Source organism: Poecilia reticulata, linkage group LG9 (assembly GCF_000633615.1).
Source record: "Poecilia reticulata strain Guanapo linkage group LG9, Guppy_female_1.0+MT, whole genome shotgun sequence".
NCBI lineage: Eukaryota > Metazoa > Chordata > Actinopteri > Cyprinodontiformes > Poeciliidae > Poecilia > Poecilia reticulata.
The window spans coordinates 28410776-28430568 of NC_024339.1; the positions used below are offsets into that span (position 1 = coordinate 28410776).

At 41.4% G+C, this 19793-nt stretch overlaps 2 protein-coding genes and 1 long non-coding RNA gene across 5 annotated transcripts in view; 2 read left to right on the top strand and 1 right to left on the bottom strand.

Annotated features, from left to right (window-relative positions):
• The window catches only part of LOC103470558 (rabphilin-3A), a 25704-nt gene extending 13085 nt beyond the window's left edge, over positions 1-12619 (bottom strand). Inside the window, exons 1-2 of one of the 3 annotated variants that reach the window (XM_008419098.2) lie at positions 12297-12619; positions 11528-11645 (exon numbers count right to left, since the gene is read on the bottom strand). The gene's annotated coding sequence lies outside the window, so the exon portion shown is untranslated. The remainder of the gene's footprint in view (positions 1-11527; positions 11646-12296) is intronic. The other 2 variants (XM_008419099.2, XM_008419097.2) reach the window with 2 other exon arrangements.
• On the top strand, positions 10469-11657 carry LOC103470557 (uncharacterized). The gene is made up of 3 exons (XR_534503.2): positions 10469-11011; positions 11173-11269; positions 11617-11657. It is a non-coding gene; the product is annotated as an uncharacterized LOC103470557 (long non-coding RNA).
• A 1091-nt stretch (positions 12620-13710) lies between the features above and the next one.
• Positions 13711-19652, top strand: vps33a (VPS33A core subunit of CORVET and HOPS complexes). The gene is made up of 13 exons (XM_008419100.2): positions 13711-13848; positions 14509-14574; positions 14702-14829; positions 14929-15115; positions 15260-15376; positions 15484-15658; positions 15767-15960; positions 16639-16765; positions 16969-17036; positions 17129-17266; positions 17363-17500; positions 17585-17753; positions 19223-19652. The coding sequence occupies exons 1-13, from the start codon at positions 13747-13749 to the stop codon at positions 19414-19416; spliced, it is 1803 nt and encodes a 600-aa protein (XP_008417322.1). The 5' UTR covers positions 13711-13746; the 3' UTR covers positions 19417-19652.
• The last annotated feature ends 141 nt before the right edge of the window (positions 19653-19793 follow it).

Consider the following 19793-nt stretch of genomic DNA (forward strand, 5'->3'; position numbering starts at 1 on the left):
GAGCTACAAACCCAGAAGCTGGTTATCTTGGACTTGCTACTTCCAGCAAGCTCAAAGTATGCTTACATGTATGCTTGGTTCAGGTAGTTGCGACAGAGGCAGACTACTGTGCATGCAGTGAAAAGAGCAGCGCTTTCAATGATGCATTAGTAACCAGAGAAGGAAAAAGAATACAGGAGATGGTGGTGTAAGTCTTTCAAATTTATTTGCATTGGGTAAGGACTGTGGAGATAAGGTTGAGCAAATTAGCATGGTATGGCCAGTTAATTGAGCAGCTATAATTGAAACACCAAGAATTGCTTCCAGTCTGCAAGTCCACACTTATGACAGAAAGAGACACAGTAGGAGTAACTCAATTTCACTGTTATACAGTTGCTCTGTTGCTGACAGCTATATTTATTAGCTCCTGTAATTTAATTCTTTTTTTTTTTTTCTATGAGAAATATGGATCTGGGATTGAGCATTAGCGCTGGAGATAGAGGATTTTTGGACACCCATAATGACGAAATTATTGGTGGAATATTTAAGCTAAAATTTAGAAAAGGTGACGCTTTGATTTAAGCTGCAAAGCCCGGCTGGGCAGAGTGATGATGATTACAGTGGGAGACAGTGAGTGGCCTGTGCATTTGATACGCCAGCACTGTAATTCAATCTCAGAGCGGTGGAGTGAGGATGATATGAAGACATCAACAGAAAATATGGCAGGTCTGCTGCATGTGCGCAAGTGGCCCTCGTGCAAGGCCTGCCTGAAGTCTCTGGCAGACAGTGTGCAGCGGGAGGCTGCAGTCTGACAGAGCCCTGAGGGGAAATACTGACACTCAAAGAGGACCAGTAAACTCCAACAAGATCAACATGATGAAGTCAAAACCTCTGTTGGGCCTTGGGTACAGAAAAAAAGTATTGATTTCTTTAGGTATGGAGGCTGTTCTTAATACAGTGTTGTTTAAAAGTTTGCATACACTCGGGCTTTTAATGTTGCATTGAAGACAACCTTTCATTGTGGTGTAAATCAATTTGACATGGTTGTGAACGGCTGCTTGGCCACGTTCAACATGTGAAAAGGTAGATTGTGCATTAAGTAGCTGTTTTCTCAGCACTGAAACATGCTTTCAAACACACTACACATACTGCCAACTATTTGACATCTGACTCGAACTGTCACTATTAAGTGTAGTGTAATTAGTCAGGATGTTTAAGAGCGGCACAGAAATCCCTGGGATTCAAACTGTTGCTAAACTGGAAGATGCAGTGTCTGTGTTCAAGGTAAGTTGGGTTAAACAACAACACTGAACAAGAGGGTGACACTTTGAAGGTCTACTGAAATCTGTGGCCGTCCACATGGGTTACAGCAAATGCCTTCCGAGAAAATCTTTAATCTAAGACACAAGAAAAATGCTCCTTAATTTGGCCCCGGTCATGAGAAGTATGTGATGAGTAATAAAAAGATTGCAAATGAAAAAAAACCTAAAAGCTGTCAAGCATGGTGGAGGCGGCATCATGCTAAGGGGCTACTCTGCTGCCATTTGTAGAGGTGCATTGTACAAAGTGGACAGAGAGCAGAAATCACCTCAAACCAACAGCTAGATTGTCGAAATAAGGACAAAACATTGGTAACACTTTATTTGAAAGGGTGTGCATAAGACTGACATGACAGTGTCATAAACATGACACAACACCTGCCGTGAACATGAAGAAGTCTTCATGAATGACTTCTGTTGCCATGTCATTCGGTAAATAATGACACCTTTAATGCAAAGTTGCATTAAAAGTCCATTACGATGGTCAAGTTTGCATTAAAAGTGTCATTATTTACAGAATGACACTTCATGACAACAGAAGTTGTCAAATACAGTGTTGCCCAAAACAAAACTTGGATATTTTAACAAGACAATGGTTCCAAACACACATCATACAGCAGGGAGGCTTTAAACTGCTGAGATGATAAATAGCTCCATCGTTTTGAACATTTGTGGAGGATGATTTATGTGCTAACCAACCAACTTTAATAATTTCTACCACTTTTGAAAAAGAGGGCCGTCAAATGTACATCTAGCATTGTAGTAGCTTGTCGAGGTCAATTAAAGATGTTTTGTTTCTCCGCAATCGAGGTTCGACCTAACGTCAGTGGTGATGTACGCACATATTTGAGCACCCTGAGTATATATTTTTTACCCTGTAATTAGAGACAATCAGCAAAAAATATAAACAATTTTGTTTTTTGATAAGACATACTGCATACTGGCAAAGACCGAAACAGCAACAGCAAGAGAATATGTAATGGTGGGAAAGGGAAAAAAATGTCTATTGATTTCTGTTTCCCTAAGTTTTACAAGGCAATAAACTCCAAAATTGAACCCAGGAGAAAATGCAAGAGGGGGGGAAAAAACAGAAGTTGTGCCAACGTCTCTCTCCTAAAGCTGTCTGTATTATCTAACATAATGCAAAGCAACATACCTTTTGATTTGTAATCTGTCTGCCAGCCTCTGGGGCCCGCAGATAAGCAGCTAATTAGATGTGCTATCAATAGACACTGGGTGGGGGCTTTTCCATCTGATGCTGCTACTGCTGCATAGTCAACAGTAAAACAGGAATCATCTGGGTTTCATTGACTTTGGATTTTATCATTTGTTTATTGATTGAGGCACCGGTAGTAAATTTTGTGAAGTTCCGGTTATCTTCACATTATGGTCCTTAGTTTCTGTGGTCTGTTTTAGTCTTTTATGTCCAGTCTGGTCTTGTTTTTCTTAGTCTTCTTTCACATCTGCTTATACCATTTTGTCAAGCTTAATTTTGCTTATTTTTTAAAATCTGCCTACTTCCGAGCTACAGTTAGCTGTTTGTATCCTCTTCTGTGCGCTCTGTAACTCACTGAGTCTCTTCATAATTTTTTACAGCACTGTCTTGACAGATGACACATTATTCTGACCATATTGTAGTACACTAAAGACTCTCAAGAGTGGCCCTTCTTCTTCTTCTGCCAAAATGAATTATCCCACTTTGGTCTACTGTGATCGAATTAGGGAAAGACAGATGGGAGACTCGCTTTAGAGTTAAGGTGAACTTAGCTTGAGCTCTCTTTTGGATCGTCGATGTTTCCGCATTAGATAAGTGGACTTTCTGTTCCCGTTGGCTTGCAGGGGACAGTTTGAAGTCTCTGAATGTTTGTAACACCCCCAAAGAGCTATCATTATCAATTGTAATGCTTCAATTGAGGGAAGGTACTGCTTAGGGTGCACTGGTTTAAAACCAATTATAATTGACTGTGCTGTCATATTGGGCCTCGTTATTCTCCAGGTATGACATCACTGCAGCCATCAGACTCCGTCGCCTGAGCTACCAAGACCATAAATGCAGCTAAACTGCGTCATCCGTGATCCTGACTTAGTTTAATAGTCATCTTGTACGTATTTTCCGCCTGTAGCAGATGACTCAGTCGTCTGTTGGTGGATTCCTCTCTGGAGAGCAGCGGATATTTTCCTGTTTTTCCTTTTTTTTTTTTCAAGAAATATGACAGTGTTTTTTTTATGATGCTTTCAGACATGTCTGTTTTGGAAAATGGTCAATGAAACCTCGTGCAACAAACCCAAAATACACACCATGGCAGCGTGGTGTTTGATTCTTCTTAGGATTTTTTTTAAGCCACCTAAAAACCTGTTAAGTCATGTTTTCAGGTACCAAAAATTAACTGATCTAACTACTACAACATTCACAGTGCCTTTCAAAACCCAAAACCTCTCCAGATTATATACAACCACAAACTTTAATGCATTTTATTGGGAGTAGATGAGACGGACCAGTACCCAGGGAGCAAATAGTTGATAAGGAAAGGGATTAGTAGATGAAAAACTCTGAAAAGTGGAGCATGCATTTGTATTCAGCCACCTGAGCTCCGTACTTTATTTCTCTGCAATTACACTTTTGTGCATCCACAGAAAGAAAGTTTTGTCTGTTCCTGCAAAAAGTGACTTTCAGTCAGAAAGGAAGATAGAAGCTGTGAACACAAATTTTAAAGTCCTGAAGCATCTAAAAAGTTTTCTTACAGGTCTGTTCGGTATTGAGCTCCATTCATCTCGGCCCTTGTCAAGCCTCTCTGTTCCTGCTGAAGAAAAAGCATCCCCACCGCATGACGCTGTCACCACCATGAGTCACCATGAGGATAATTTGCAGAGGTAGTTTTCACACGTTATGTTTTGCATGTTGACCAAGAAGAACACTCTCTGTTTGCTCTATCGTCTATCTGATCTGAGGAAAAGCGCTTCCGACTAAACATCCTTATAGTCGCATGTTTGGGGTGCAGAACTGATAGTTACTGTTTCTATATCCATGGCTCCTTCATGTGGATGTCCTGCAGGAGTGCCATTCAATCTGTGACAGATTGGTGAAGTGAAGCTCTGCCTCTTTATGCCTTATTGGGTGCATGCACAGACAGATTTTGTCATATGGCGCTCAGTGGCACATATATGACTCATTAGTGAAACAGAATGGAAATGGTGACAGCTTAACATTTTAGAGTAGAATTATCCTTCCCTGTTTCTCAAGAGGAAAAGTAATGATTTTGAGACATTGCTGAAGTAAAAGAGATCTGAAAGAATCAGGCAGGGTGACACCGATGAAGCAGGGAAGAGATGGATTGATCTGACATGGATCATTATGGACAGAGAGCTTTAAGGGGGATGGGACGTCATCTCTTTTCTACTGACATTTGTCTAAAACAAAGAGTTCTGCTTGGATGCATTCATGTTATCAATAAATAATAAATGCTCTTAGAAATAGCAATTTACTTAAAAGATGTTTGAGGAAAACGTGAAATGAAGGCCATAAAAAGACAACAGTTGGAGAAATAATCTGAAGCTGGAGGAGCAAACTGTGTTTGCCATCCATGTTTTAAATGATGTTGTTGACTATTTACTCCGGTACTGTTCCCTGTACCGGAGTACAGGGAACTCCATGCCCATTGTTTTCCATGAGCATGGAAAACAATGCCCATGTTTTCCATCTCAGAACCAGTTTCTCTTTGCACAATCTTATCAGTATATCAAATGGTGGCAAAGTCAAAAATGATCTTGGAGAACCTAAATCAAAACAAAAAAATCACATGTGGCTGTTTGCATTCAAGGCTTAGGCAAATGCATTTTTTTCCCACTTTTTTTTGTTCTTGTTACATCTCACTTTTTACTCAGGTGAGCCCAAGAGCAAAAAGTGCTCACCATCCAACTGGTTTGACAATAACGACAGTAGAGCACAAATTCACCGTCCACCAACGATGTTTCTGCAACAGCGTAATGAAAACTGAATAACATTCATGTCAAATGATTGGTTTCACTTTAATCTCACTTTTTCCAGAACTACACTGGTATCTTGATGCACTGGTGTAAAACTTTATGTATAATTGAAGTCACTTTAAAGCTCCACTGTAGCAGAAAAACCCAATTATTCATCAGCAGCACTCGTAATTGGCAAACCCATGGTCCCTGCAGGTTCGCGTCAGCAGTTTCTTCCGACTCGTTTTCTGATGTTAAACTGATGCCAGGATTTTTATTCATGTCAACACAGCATATCTACTTTATGTGATTCAACATTCTGGGTGCTGCAACAGATTTTTCAAATTGCGGTGAACATTACGGTTTCATTGCATAAAAACGCCGTCTTTTCCTCGTTAGAAGAGAAAACAACAACCTAGAAACACATAAGCAGCTTCTTAGTTCTGCAAGAGTAAAGGTTATGTACAGTGTTACTGTACTGCTTAAAGATTAGTTACTACAAGACTTGCACTGCTCTGTGTAACATTATGTACTATATTTGCTCTCTTACAAATTAGATCATAATACATCTTTATTTACCTAACAAAAAGCAATGACACTTGCAATATGTCTACAAGCCATTAAAAGGCGATGTTTTGTTGTGAAATACTTTAGCTCTTTTGGTAATAAAGCGTGGAAGTAGACATTATATGGTATATTAATAAAACATGGCAAACTAATATTAAATTGTTCGTAATGTACAAAAGAATTGAATAAGTAGGCACTATAGGTCACACATCCTGATCAGCCATGAGACAATGATTAATGACAGCTAAAATGGGGAACTCATTTTCCTTTTAATGAAAACCTGCATTCTGTGTTAGCTGGGTGTTTAATTGAAACTTGAAAATTATCTAAGTAATTTCTACAGACTAATGATGCACCAATCCAGGATACAGCACTTCCTATTGTAAAATGTCAGAGGGAGATTATTTATTACTCAAATAATGATGATTAACAATTTATTTGTCCTCAATAATTTGCCTATATTGCATTGGTGGTTGGATAGGCATATGCAGCAATTCAAAATGTAATTAACTGCCACAACAAAAAAGAATGTTAGTATTGAAAATTCGCACAGAATCACAAAAAATCCATCCATCCATCCATTTTCTTCCGCTTATCCGGGGTCGGGTCGCGGGGGCAGCAGCTTCAGAAGGGAGGCCCAGACTTCCCTCTCCCCAGCCACTTCTTCCAGCTCCTCCGGGGGAATCCTAAAGCGTTCCCAGGCCAGCCGAGAGACATAGTCCCTCCAGCGTGTCCTGGGTCTTCCCCGAGGCCTCCTCCCGGTGGGACGTGCCCGGAACACCTCACCAGGGAGGCGTCCAGGAGGCATCCTGACCAGGTGCCCGAGCCACCTCAACTGGCTCCTCTCGACGTGGAGGAGCAGCGGCTCTACTCTGAGTCCCTCCCGGATGACCAAGCTTCTCACCCTATCTCTAAGGGAGAGCCCAGCCACCCTGCGGAGGAAGCCCATTTCGGCCGCTTGTACCCGTGCTCTCGTTCTTTCGGCCATGACCCATAGCTCATGACCATAGATGAGGGTGGGAACGTAGATCGACCGGTAAATCGAGAGCTTTGCTTTTTGGCTCAGCTCTCTCTTCACCACGACGGACCGGTACAGCGCCCGCTTCACAGTAGACGCTGCCCCAATCCGCCTGTCGATCTTCCGCTCCCTTCTTYCCTCATTCGTGAACAAGATCCCCAGATACTTAAACTCCTCCACTTGAGGCAGGACGACCCCCCTGACCCGGAGAAGACACTCTACCCTTTTCCGGCTCAAGACCATGGCCTCGGATTTGGAGGCACTGAGCCTCATCCCGGCCGCTTCACACTCGGCTGCGAACCGCTCCAGTGAGAGTTGCAGGTCACGTTCCGATGAAGCCAACAGAACCACATCATCCGCAAAAAGCAGAGATGCGATCCTAAGGCCATTGGTGGTTGGATAGGCATATGCAGCAATTCAAAATGTAATTAACTGCCACAACAAAAAAGAATGTTAGTATTGAAAATTGGCACAGAATCACAAAATATGAAGTGAAATATTCCCTTTTTTTTTTCTTTCCTTTATAAATACTGGAGAAATATGGAAAAAAGTTAGATTAAATGTAAATCACAATCTGTCACAAAACTTCTGTGAGGCATGCAGAAGAACATAGCCGCTGTAAATGTCATGGGAATGTGGCCATTAGAGCTAACTTCACAGATTCAGCCTATGATGTCTAACGCTTACACATCAGTCACTCAGAGAGAGGGATGGAGGCGACGGGGTAGAAAGCGCCAAAAAAAACACGAGGAAACCACCCACTTCCTATGACATGGCAAAGCTCCATCCGTTAAAAAAAAGTGGTGAGACGCCAACATGGTAACGCGCTGTGCCTCAGTGCTAAGCAAGACTGTAAAGTAATGCACCACACAAAGCCCTCCACTGCAGAAAGAACGCATCACTCAGCATTTCTGAATTATTTACAGCCCTCAACCACATGGCCCTTCGCTCTGAGTAAGTTCCCTCGTTAAAGCATTAGTACAAGCCTTCTGCACCGAAAAGCGGGTTCGGGTTAAAAGAGGTGTGTGTGTGCGTGTGCGTGTGTGTGCGCGCGCGTGTGTCACAGAGCGCGGCAGACTGAGAAACTCCGTTTTACAGTGTGTACGGTAGTCTGTTTGATCTTTGCGCTGACAAATTATCAATGTTTTGTGCGCACAATGCTGTTGACGGGAACCATCTGCAGGACCATCTGTGAGGGCTCTTCACCTCGACAATGTGACAGAGCCGTAGAGCTTAAATACACACAGATACATCCGCTAGGCAGGCACGGCTCCAGGACCTGCCTCGCTGGAGAGCAAATAGGAAAGACCGTCCAGTGACCAACAAGCTACCGTGCTGCTACCCACCCGGCCACAAATGTTGGCTCTGATCAACAGACCCACAACGGCCAGGTGCTGCGTTTTCCTTTCCTGACGCAATTCGATGCACAGTGAGCCCATGTCAAACCCTGTACTCAGCAATCAAAAGGGTTTGCCTTGAATTTTTCAGATGAAATGGCCCCTGATTCTAATTTTCTTTGACTGTTTTTATGTCATTCACAAAGTACTTGTGTCGCAGCCTTTCTTTATAACTCGAGCATGTCTGAAAAAAAAAAAAAGCAATAGGACATGGAGCAGTGAATTAACTGCACTCCAGTAAGAGCCTGCAGCCAGTCTCATCTTGCAAGGCTGATGGTGATTCACTCTTGTACGCCCCGAGGGGCAAGAGGTGGGACTCAGAACTGCTTTGCTGATGCATTGGTCAGTCAAGCTCCTTTAATTCCCTCCCATGATCCCTTCCCATCTCTGGGAAACAAGCGCCAGACAGAAGCTTTAAATCAGAAAGGCTGCTTGTAAAGACACTCAGCGGCTGTCCCCAGTAAACTGCAACATGCCGAGTAGAGATACTCCACATGGTTTGGGAATTCTCTGCTGGCACATTTTTACCTGCGGGTTATCCGACTCTCCATCCAGGCCTGCAGATGAACTAGCAGGTACAATTCCCCCGAGGCATTTTCAACACATCCCAGTTGGCAACTGCTCTGGTCCAGAGACTTTTGAAAAGCTTTGGTACAGCTTTTGGGGCAAAATAGGATGAGGCGCGTTGCCAATAAGGACATTTGGGTTTTGATTGATGTTTTTCTTCATTGTAGCAATCCTTCTTGGTCATACATCTTCGAAGTTTGAAAGCCATTTTCATTTCTTGGGGCCTCTCATAACTCCATGAGCAGGTGCACCAAATGTGGAGCCTCGATAAAGTTATTTCAGGTTCGGTTCCGAACCCTGGACCATTTAATGAATGTCTTGCCCTTTTGTCTCTGGGCCTCTTCTTCTCTAGCTGTTAATGGATAAAGGTCAATAGTGTCATAAGATAAAAAATTTAAAAAAAACCTGTTCATTTCCTCTTAAATGGTGCCACATTTATAGGGAAAATGCATCTGTGGGTTGAGCAACAACGTTGAGCATGTGGGTTGCACCCATGAAAAACGGCAAATCCTCTGCCAAGCAGCTTTTTGTGGAGGCAGTGTGAGGCAGCATTTCCCTCACAGGAAAAAACAAGCTATATGTCATCATTGGAAGCAATGTCAAGGCAGACAGATTTTAAGCAAACAGTCCCAAATCTCCACGCTGTTAGGGTTTTGAACTCTCTAAGACGTCGATGTCCACGGAACAGAGTTGATCAGAGTCTACCGCTAAAATGCGAGAGCAGAGACGATGGAAAAAGGTGCCTGCATATCTGACTTCCACTCCATTGTGCAACACAACCACATTGGCTGTCTGGAAAAATGGGATACAACCCCACACTAGTGAGTGACCAAACAGATGAAAAGAAGGTGTCAAACTGCTGGTCCTCTCACTGAAGCTCCGGTTTGCTGCGTGAATGAATTGTTTGCCAGATTGCCAGTGTGTTTTGTTTCTTCAAACGTCAGCCATTTATTTGTTTCATCCAATAAATGAAACAAACAAACAAAAAAAGAGTTGATAGGAGAATAAGTTGTTTGGCATTGGCAGAGAGGATTCGGCGAGTTTTTTTTTTACAGGGGAAGCCCTGTAAAACAGAGCTGCGGACAACGACGGGGAAGCGATTGTCCCCGTCAACTCTGAGCATCCCCACAGCATGACGCTGCCACTTCCATGTTTCTACAGAGAGATGGTGCAATCAGACTGATGTGCAGTGCAATACTTGAATGTATTTTCTTGTGCATGTAAGTGGTAAAGGTTGAAACGGTATTATGGTCCAAAGCCCGTAGAATGCATTGCAAAGGCTTTGTTTGGCACAGCTTTTGATTTAAAAAAAAGATGAGGAAGACTGACTTTATACTTCATGTAATACTCTAGGGCTTTAGAAATAATAGAGAAAGGTTCGAGGATCTTGCTGGCCACTTTCCATGCCCCTGTTCAGCAAGAGCATGCCCACATCATGATGCTGTCACCTCTTTATTATACGAGGCAATCGGAGTGATCTCATATATTAGTTTTCCGTCGCTTGTGGCATTATGCATGTAAAACAAAAAGAAAATAGCAAATATGTCTGGTCTGGAGACTGCTGAACGCTTAAAGAAAATGCTTAGAGAAAAAAAAGGGGGCAAAATTAACTCTGAATGTAAACTGTAAGATTTTGAAATCGCTGCAAAAAGCTGACAAGTGTTGCTGACATTTTGTTTTAAAGCCCATAACAATTATTTATCTCTGCTTTTACCAAACTATCACACAGCAAATGCACGTCAGAAGATCTCGGTGTATAGATCCTAATCCACGTCTCTGATTACAATTTGAAAACGAAACCACTCCCTTCTGAAGCTCTGACAAAAATGGCAGAATGATGCATCTCTCGTCTTAACGAGTTCGCCATTAAGAACCTACAGAAATGTAAAGCGTGACACGTGACGTGGACATACATGGACTGTGAAGACCGCCGAAGAACACAGAGTCACCCACCTTTACAAACTGTGGCCATGGTAACAGCAAAATCAAAAGACGACAGCCGGAGTGATGAAATGCTTTTTTGTGTGTGTGCGTGTGTGTGTGTGTGTGTGTGTGCGTGCGTGTGTGTGTGCGCGTGCATTTGTGTTCTGTGTTTTTATGGTACCTGCACCAAATTTAACATCTCCAAAGCAGAGCAGGTCACAGCTGCAGCTGGCACAGTTGAAAAGAGAGGAAGACATTCTGAAGACATGGGATTATGGGTACGACAGCATCCGGATTTAAATAATGCAGTTGGTGTGCACTGGTGTTCTTGCTACATTCCTCCATCTTTTTTCATGTTTTACCCAAAACATACTCATGTGTCCAAGAAGCTCTCTGCCTCTGATTTTCACTTGTTCCACGTTTCTCTTTTGTTCTCTAGTCCTTCCTCTACCAAGAAAAATGACGACAGCCTAGCAGAAACACAAAGAAACACGGGGAGAGGGGTGTCGGCCGTTCACCATACCGTGGTTGCTCATGTGAGAGAAGGCAGCAGCAGCAGATATGTCTCCGACTGTTCATTCAGTCTTTTCTCCCCTCCCCCAATTTATCCCTGTACTTCAGGTCTATACATTGGAGATGGTGGAGGAAGCAGACTTGCATCCTCCCCCCCCCCCACCCCTTTACCTTATTTTCATTATGGAATCAGTGTCAATAATCTACACTGGACCTCTCTGACCCTGCTGTGCAAACATCTACAAATCTAACAGATCACAACCTGTAAACAAGAGAATCACCTGTCCAGTGGCACAGCTGGAGTTTAGAGCTGTCCTGCTCGCAGCAGATGTTTTTTTTTTTAAGCTTCAAAGATGTTTTCTCTTTCCAGGCTGCAGTCACATGAAGCCCCAGCATGCGCTTCAAAAGAAAGAAAAAAGAAATTCTGCAGCAACGCCCAGGGACTGCAACAACTCAATCTCCAAAATATCTGACCGGTGCTGCTTTCTTATGTTAGATCTGCAACAAGGAAGTACAGTTTTGTTTGGGAGGGGGTGGAGGGGGTACTCTGTACTTGCTGTGAACAATGCTGAGGGTGGAGTTAAAACATAACCTACTACACCTTGAGTAATGTTCATAGCTTGTCAGCTATGAATAAACTTAGTCTAAAATCACAGTACTTCTTCTGCAAACCATTAAGGAGTCAATAAGCATCACCACCACTACGGGAGTAAGGATGCTTTCATTTTATTTACTCTGCTGCTGCCTCAGATTTAACAGGGGCGCCCAACATGCATACAGAGTACACAGCGCACTCATTCACAAATCTATTACTCAAATGATCCCCCCCACACACACACACACACCCCATTAAATTAACACAAGCAATGAAATATGTTCCGTCCTAAGAGGTGATACACAGTTCTTCTCCCTGGCTGTTCTTCTGAATGAAGAGGTGTATTCATTCAGCTGACATGTTTAACAAATTATGGTGCCAAAAAAAAAAAAAGAAAAAAAAGAAGCAATTCATAGGATGAAAATACAGTGTTTCGATGAGACCGTGGAGCCTACCTGAGAATCCAGCCGTGCCTCTCTGTCTCCCCTCTCTTTCGTAGTGCTGTCAGGGAATGATGCGGACTAGATTTCTGTGCACTGCCAGGCTCCAACAACAGAGTTGTTAGTCATTGCGCATGCTGCCACTCACCAAGACCAGCGCTTCGTTTGTTTATTTGTCATACACTGCGCTTGGAGGAGATGCGTTCCGCTATCCTGCTGCTGCACACACGCACCGTGGATCACCACAGTGCGTGGGGGGCTGGCTACCCTGCGTGGAAGATGGAAAGCCCTTGGTACCGTGGGAAGGAAACCCCTGGATCTGAAGTGATAACAGTATGATGCTTAAGTGGGCAGTCACCACCTGATCCAGTTTTCTTTAGAACTGTCTAAATTTATCTCCCCATCCAGACAGCGCTATTGAGAAATCACTGTCAGTTTCGTTGCGCATTGGCAAAAGGGTTTACTGTGGACTGGTTCTGCATGTATATATATTAAATAAAATAAAAAAAATAAAAACATATGCTCTTCTGAACTTGATCTGAAGGAATCGTTCATCTGTTTTTATTTTAGAAGTATTAATTACCCTATTGAGTTTATTTTCACACGTATCAAATGTCCTGAAATGTTTCTGGTTCCTTTATTAGCTTGTAAGCCATATTTATGCTCACACAAGTTGGGGTAATGTTATTTTACTCCAACAATTTAGAATAATAAAGGAATCTTAAATGCGAAGAATTCGCAACCAAGTTAAATTTAACAGCGGTCACACTACGCCATCTAGTGTTCCTATTGTTTATTACATCACAAAATGATCAAATCTATGATTCCAGGCTGTTTCTAAATAGCACATTAAATGAAATCGCAATACAATTTGGCATAGCGCTTAATGAATTACTTTTCCACTTGAAATAACTGGGTCCAATAGAATACGAGTCCGTTTTCAATGGTTATCGTCTGTGCCACACCCACAACAAAAGAAAATACCAAAGATCACTGAGGTAGCAAGATAGTTACACCACCGTACTTTCTTGTTTGAGATACTTAATAAATTCAAGTAAAACTGCAGGACAGTGACAAAGTTGTAATAAAGGACGAGGTTGTTTTGCGTGACACAAATTTGCAGCATGAAGCTAACAAAGTTTACTTATCCTTAATTAAGCTACAGTGGAAAGCCTATGAAATTTAATCTATTTAACGTTTTGTATATTATTTATTATTATTATTATTATTATTATTATTATTATTATTATTATTATTATTATTATTATTATTATTATTATTATTATTATTATTTATTTATTTATTTATTTATTTTTTTTCTTATTATTATTATTATTATATTAATACGTACATACGTATTTTTGTCTATGGTTGGAAAGGTGTGGGAACTATCTTGTTATCGTAAAGCATTTTGTCACGTGACTTCTCTAGCGTCACCTGACTTCATGTTGCTGTTGAAGGGAAAATGGCTGCCCACCTTTCATACGGCAGAGTTAATTTAAACATTTTGAGAGAAGCGGCTCGAAAAGAGCTTCGAGAGTTTTTGGACAAATGTGCAGGAAGTAAGGTAAATGGAAGAAAAAAAAACTCGCATGCATGCGTATAAATTGCCTGAATACACTCAAATTCATTACGTGGTAGTTACATTTTTCTGCTATAGCTTCCGACCAAGATGCTTACAAACAGAACAAAACAGAGATTAGTTCCTCTGACAACATAGACACAAGCATGTGTGATCATAGCAGTTTCTCACTGTACATATAATACATGTGCTACTGTGTCCCATCAGGACAATGATCACAGACACGCCGCAAAACTGACTGGAAAGGACAAAGCAGGCCAACATTAATCTTGTGGAATGGCCATGAGTCGACCCAATTAAAAATGAATTGACTCATAAACCTGGATCCAACCAATCTGAATTAAATCTCCGATTTCCTGTAGGAAATACACAGCCAGTATGGCGCCACTTTGTGTTTAAGTTGTGTTTGTTGCACATGACTGGACTTGTTTATATAATTTTGACCATGTGTTGGTTTTAGTATATTGACAATAACATTTAAAAATGTGCACCTTTATTTAGACAAAGTTTTGTCTATAAGGTTGCTTTAAATTGGATCTCTTATTTTTCAATTCAGTCCCAAAAAAAGCTTGGTTCAAAGGCATTATGAAAAGCAATGTGATATTCATGCGTCTGATTGTAATATTTTGTTCTCTTGCCTTACAGGCCATAGTTTGGGATGAGTATCTGACGGGGCCTTTTGGTCTGATAGCTCAGTACTCTCTTCTGAAGGTAAGCGGCTCTTCTGCAAAATAAATTTATGAAATTCAACACACACACACACAAAAAAGTCCCATCTAACAATGGTCGTTTTTTAATAACCAACCACAGTTTTCATTTGTCCTATTTGTGTTTTTAGGAACATGAAGTGGAAAAGATGTTTACCCTGAAGAGCGGCAGACTCCCCTCTGCTGATGTGAAAAACATCATCTTCTTCGTCCGTCCCAGGCTGGAGCTTATGGACATCATTGCGCAAAATATATTTAGGTGGGTTTATATTGGTTTGTAAAACAACATTGAAGTATTTCCTCTTGAGTATGTTGCAAACTTTACGCCATGCAACATTTACGTCCTTCGTCGCCGTAGTGAAGATAAGCTGCATCCGGCACGAGACTTCCACATCCTGTTCGTGCCCCGGCGCAGCATGCTGTGTGAACAGCGGCTGAAGGAGCAGGGAGTGCTGGGCTCCTTTGTCAACATCGATGAGTATATCCTGGACCTGATTCCTTTCGATGGTGACCTGCTTTCCATGGAGTATGAAAGCGCTTTTAGGGTGAGTAGAACCCAAATGCACAGTGCATTAATGCACTAATGAACCACAGCAAAAAAAATAAATAAATAAATCTTCCTGATTACATAGATGGATTATGTAAAGTTCATTCAAAAGCATTTGTTCTGAATTTTTCACCTTGTTTAGGAGTGCTATCTGGAAAATGACCAGACGAGTTTGTACCACACAGCCAAAGGCCTCATGACCTTACAGGCGCTCTATGGTACCATCCCTCAGATATTTGGGAAAGGAGACTGTGCGCGTGTAAGTGAGGATCTGTGTGATACTGAGACACCTGACTGCATACAGACAGATGTGCATCAGAATGCTTTCTGCTGACAAACTGTGTTCTCTGCTTTTTTTCCCCACAGCATGTGGCCAACATGATGTTGCGGATGAAGAGGGAGTTTGCTGGCACTCAGAATCAGATTCTACCCGTGTTTGATACTCTTCTTCTCCTGGACCGTAACGTTGACCTGCTGACCCCCCTCGCTACGCAGCTCACCTACGAGGGACTTATTGATGAGATCTATGGAATAAATAATGGTCAGAATATACTTTTTTTTTTATGCTAATTTAGGAGAATGTAAAGCGATATACATCGTCAGCTTGGATTAATTACAGATAATAGCAGTTTTTTACAAAATCTTACAGGATACGTCAAGCTCCCTCCTGAGAAGTTCGCACAGAAGAAGCAAGGTGAAGGTAGCAAAGATTTGCCTATGGAGCCCAAGAAGTTGCAGCTGAACTCTGCCGAGGAACTGTACGCGGAAATCCGCGACAAAAACTTCAACGCTGTTGGCGCAGCGCTCAGCAAAAAGGCCAAAATTATATCTGCAGCTTTCGAGGTTGGTCTTTAGCTTCCGTTTTTACTGTTTTTATTATTATTGTTATTGTTGTTGTTATTATTATTTTAGGGTTGTTTTAAAATTTACCTAAAATACATGTTTCTATAAAAGTATGAAATTTTATTTAAGTGTACTCTGCATCTGGAATGGTATGAAAAAAAAAATATTTGTATTTCCAAACTTTACACTCTATCCAATCCTCAGATTTTCAGTCATGAAGTATTATGTGTTTTTAAGATCTGCAAACTGAGGTCTGTAGAAATATGAAATTTTAACATGAAGAAGATGCAGTAACCAACCACTGATGATATTCCTTTAGTTTCCCAAAAACGTTTAAAAACAATACCAGCTATTTACTGAGTTCTTATCAAGTAAACGGTTAAAAAAAAATCACAATATATTTCAAATATTTCACAACATTGCAACTCTTAAGTATATTCATTTGCATTAAAATATTAACTTAAAAAAAATACAAAAACAAATTGCTTATCTAGCTTTTAAAAACTTTTAAACTTTTATGTTTATACATACATTTAGTTCTTATCTTTTGGTGTGTCTTCTAGCTTTGATTGCCTTTTTGGAGGTAGTAGCTTCCATCATCTAAAATCATTTACCAAGTTGTTAAAAAAAGTTTATTTTTTTCTACATTTAAATTCCCTCGTGGTCTTTCTCTTCCAGGAGCGCCATAATGCTAAAACGGTGGGCGAGATAAAGCAGTTTGTGTCTCAGCTGCCTCACATGCAGGCAGCTCGGAGCTCGCTGGCCAACCACACGTCTGTTGCTGAGCTGATTAAAGACATAACCAGTGTGTATTTTACTCCGGAGGTTCATTAAAACATATGACTTTTTCCACTACTAGCTAAGCAGTGACCTAAATATGCCCAGTTTCCATCAAGTATCATCAACTTCACACACTATAATCTCTATTTAGCATCTTTTAATGTGTATATGCTATATTCTGAGAATTTCTGTGTGCACATGATAAAATCAAACACTTCCTGGTTTCAGCATCTGAGGCATTTTTTGATAACCTGACAGTGGAGCAGGAGTTTATGACGGGCGTCGACACAGACAAGGTAAAAAAAAAAAAAAGAGGTTGTTTTCAAGCTAATGCTTTAAATAAGTTAACTCTGATCATTTTAATTAAGTGAAATCCCTTACTTTCCAGGTGAACACATACATAGAAGACTGCATCGCCCAGAAGGATCCACTAATCAAGATTCTGCGCCTGGTGTCCATGCAGTCAGTGTGCAACAATGGCCTCAAGCCGAAGGTGCTGGACTACTACAAGAGGGAGATACTTCAGGTGGGGTTAAGAAGAAAAAAGTTTGGAGTTTTTTTTATTTATTTTTTTATCCTTATTCTGTTTTGCTAAAAGAAAAAATGATTCTTTGTCTTTCAGACTTATGGCTATGAACACATACTAACGCTGAACAACCTGGAGAAGGCGGGTCTTCTGAAGCCACAGACAGGCTCCAGAAATAACTACCCCACCATTAGAAAGACCCTCAAGCTGTGGATGGAGGACGCCAACGAGCAGGTCGGACATGAACGAGTGCTCAAGATTAAAATCACGCCGTTTTAAAGGGTTTCCCTTGAGCAATTTTTCTGCTTACGTCCACAGAACCCAAACGACATCTCGTACGTTTACAGCGGCTACGCTCCGCTCAGCATCCGGCTCACTCAGGTGCTGGCGAGGCCGGGCTGGCGCAGCATCGAAGAGGTGCTAAAGATGCTCCCGGGCCCGCACTTCGAGGAGAGACAACAGCTTCCATCTGGACTTCATAAGAAACGTAAGTGCCAAAGAGGGGTTAAACTTACTTTGGGTGTCTTTTTACTGTCCGGTTTGAGAAACCAGCTGTCTGGATCATTGATGGGTTGTGTTGCACAAAATTTACTTTTTTGAGTTTTACATTATGTTATTATGTCATTCCCTCATCAAAAATTTACTTTGAGCATTGTTGTGATTCTTTAATGCACGTTTGAAAAAAATAATTGAATCAACTCACAAAGTGCCGCTTATTTCCCCAAAGCTCCTCCTTGCAGTCTCCAGCTGAGATCACGCCTCCCCTTTGTCTCCCTCGCTCAGCTCCTCCAGACTAGCGGCAGCAGCAATTAGCAAACACATGGTGGAACTGTTGATCTTTTAATATGAGCTTCTTATCAGTACAGTGCTCTTAAGAATGGTTGTACAAGGCATAAGAAGAAAGGCATTGTTGTGACGATGTGCTGAAGGTGACGATGGAAAGAGCAGGAGACTCTTAAAGAGACAGAGGCCAAATTCAAGGAGTCAAATGTCTTTTTAAGTCATGCTTGATATATACAGTATTAGGCAGCTAAAGGCAACATGATTGTGCTATAAAATCCTACTATGTGCCTGAAAAAAATACACAATACCGCCCCTTTAAGAGCTGTTCTTCTATCTCCTCCTTGTCAAGAGGCTGTGTTTGCACACATGTTTGCCTCTTATCTTGAACACAATCTGTGTTTTTCGGGTTCAGTAAAGGTAACCATGGTAATTCACCCTCGTACGACGCAAACCGCCTTCCTGACTGAGAACCCAAAGTTGAACCTTTGAGTTACCGTGCTGAGACACTAATCCTGCTGCCGGGCCGCTGCTCATCCTAGAGTGAAAACAGTCGTCTGTCTGCCCCGCGTAGATAAGATGCAGGCTTTGCTTTAGGGAAGGCGAACGCTGAACAGTGGAAGATTGATGTCTGGGACCTGACAATGCAACCGAGTTGTCGTCAATGTCAGATCACAAGCTGGATTACAAAATATGCATGTTTTCTCTCAGTGGTTTATTTTAGGCAGCAGAAGATCTTAATAATTCATTTTAATTAGACACTTTAAAATGAGCTAATTAGAGGTGTGAGTTTGGGTATTAGATGGCTGACTCGTTGCTACATGCCCGCTTTCAATTGGTTATGGAGGTGATAATAGGAAACCTTAATTTAATTGCTGATTGTTGTTTTTTTGTTTGTTTGTTTGTTTTTGTTTTTTTTTTTTGTACTTTGGTGGAAGTTGTGTTTTGTTCTGGGGCAATTGGTTGCTCTGGGTTTCAGAATAAATGAGCTCAAAACAAATGTACACCACACTTTTAAGATTTTTACTGGCAAAAAGAAAAACATAAAAAATCTTCTTCTATGGGTATGAACACTGTTGAAAGTAAGTTGATTGATAGGTAAAAGTTTGGGGGGGGGGGGGGTTTCCCCATCCTTTTCCATTCTTTGAGTTCATCTTCTCTTCTAACCTCCCGCAGGCCAACAGGGGGAAAACCGAACCACGCTGGTTTTCTTCCTCGGTGGGGTGACGTACGCAGAAATAGCCGCTCTGCGTTTCCTCTCTCAGATGGAAGACAGCGGCATGGAGTACATCATAGCCACTACAAAACTCATGAACGGTACCACTTGGGTCAAATCCCTCATGGACAGACCTGAATGCCAGATTCCCTGAGCCTCCTACACGTACAGCAACCCCCACTCCCATGTGTAGGGAGTGTCATGTGTGAATACTTTTGGCTGCAAGCGCAATTTACATCTGTCTATAATAAGTTTGCTTGCTGATGGCAACTGGACAACAGAGATAAACCTGGATTTATACTGTTACATCACTGCTTAGCTAAAGATACGCTGTATATATGTTTGTATGCCTCGTAAAGAATCAAATAAAGAGTCACTTTGATTTGCTTAGAAAACTGGAGTGTTTTTTTTTTTTGCAGTTTGCTTTTTCCTGATGAAGATGGGTAAATAAAACTTTAATCAACTAGAATTTGTTTTGCTACATTAATAAGCATTTAGTCATTTGTCCTATTTTGTGTTTTGTTTTCATCG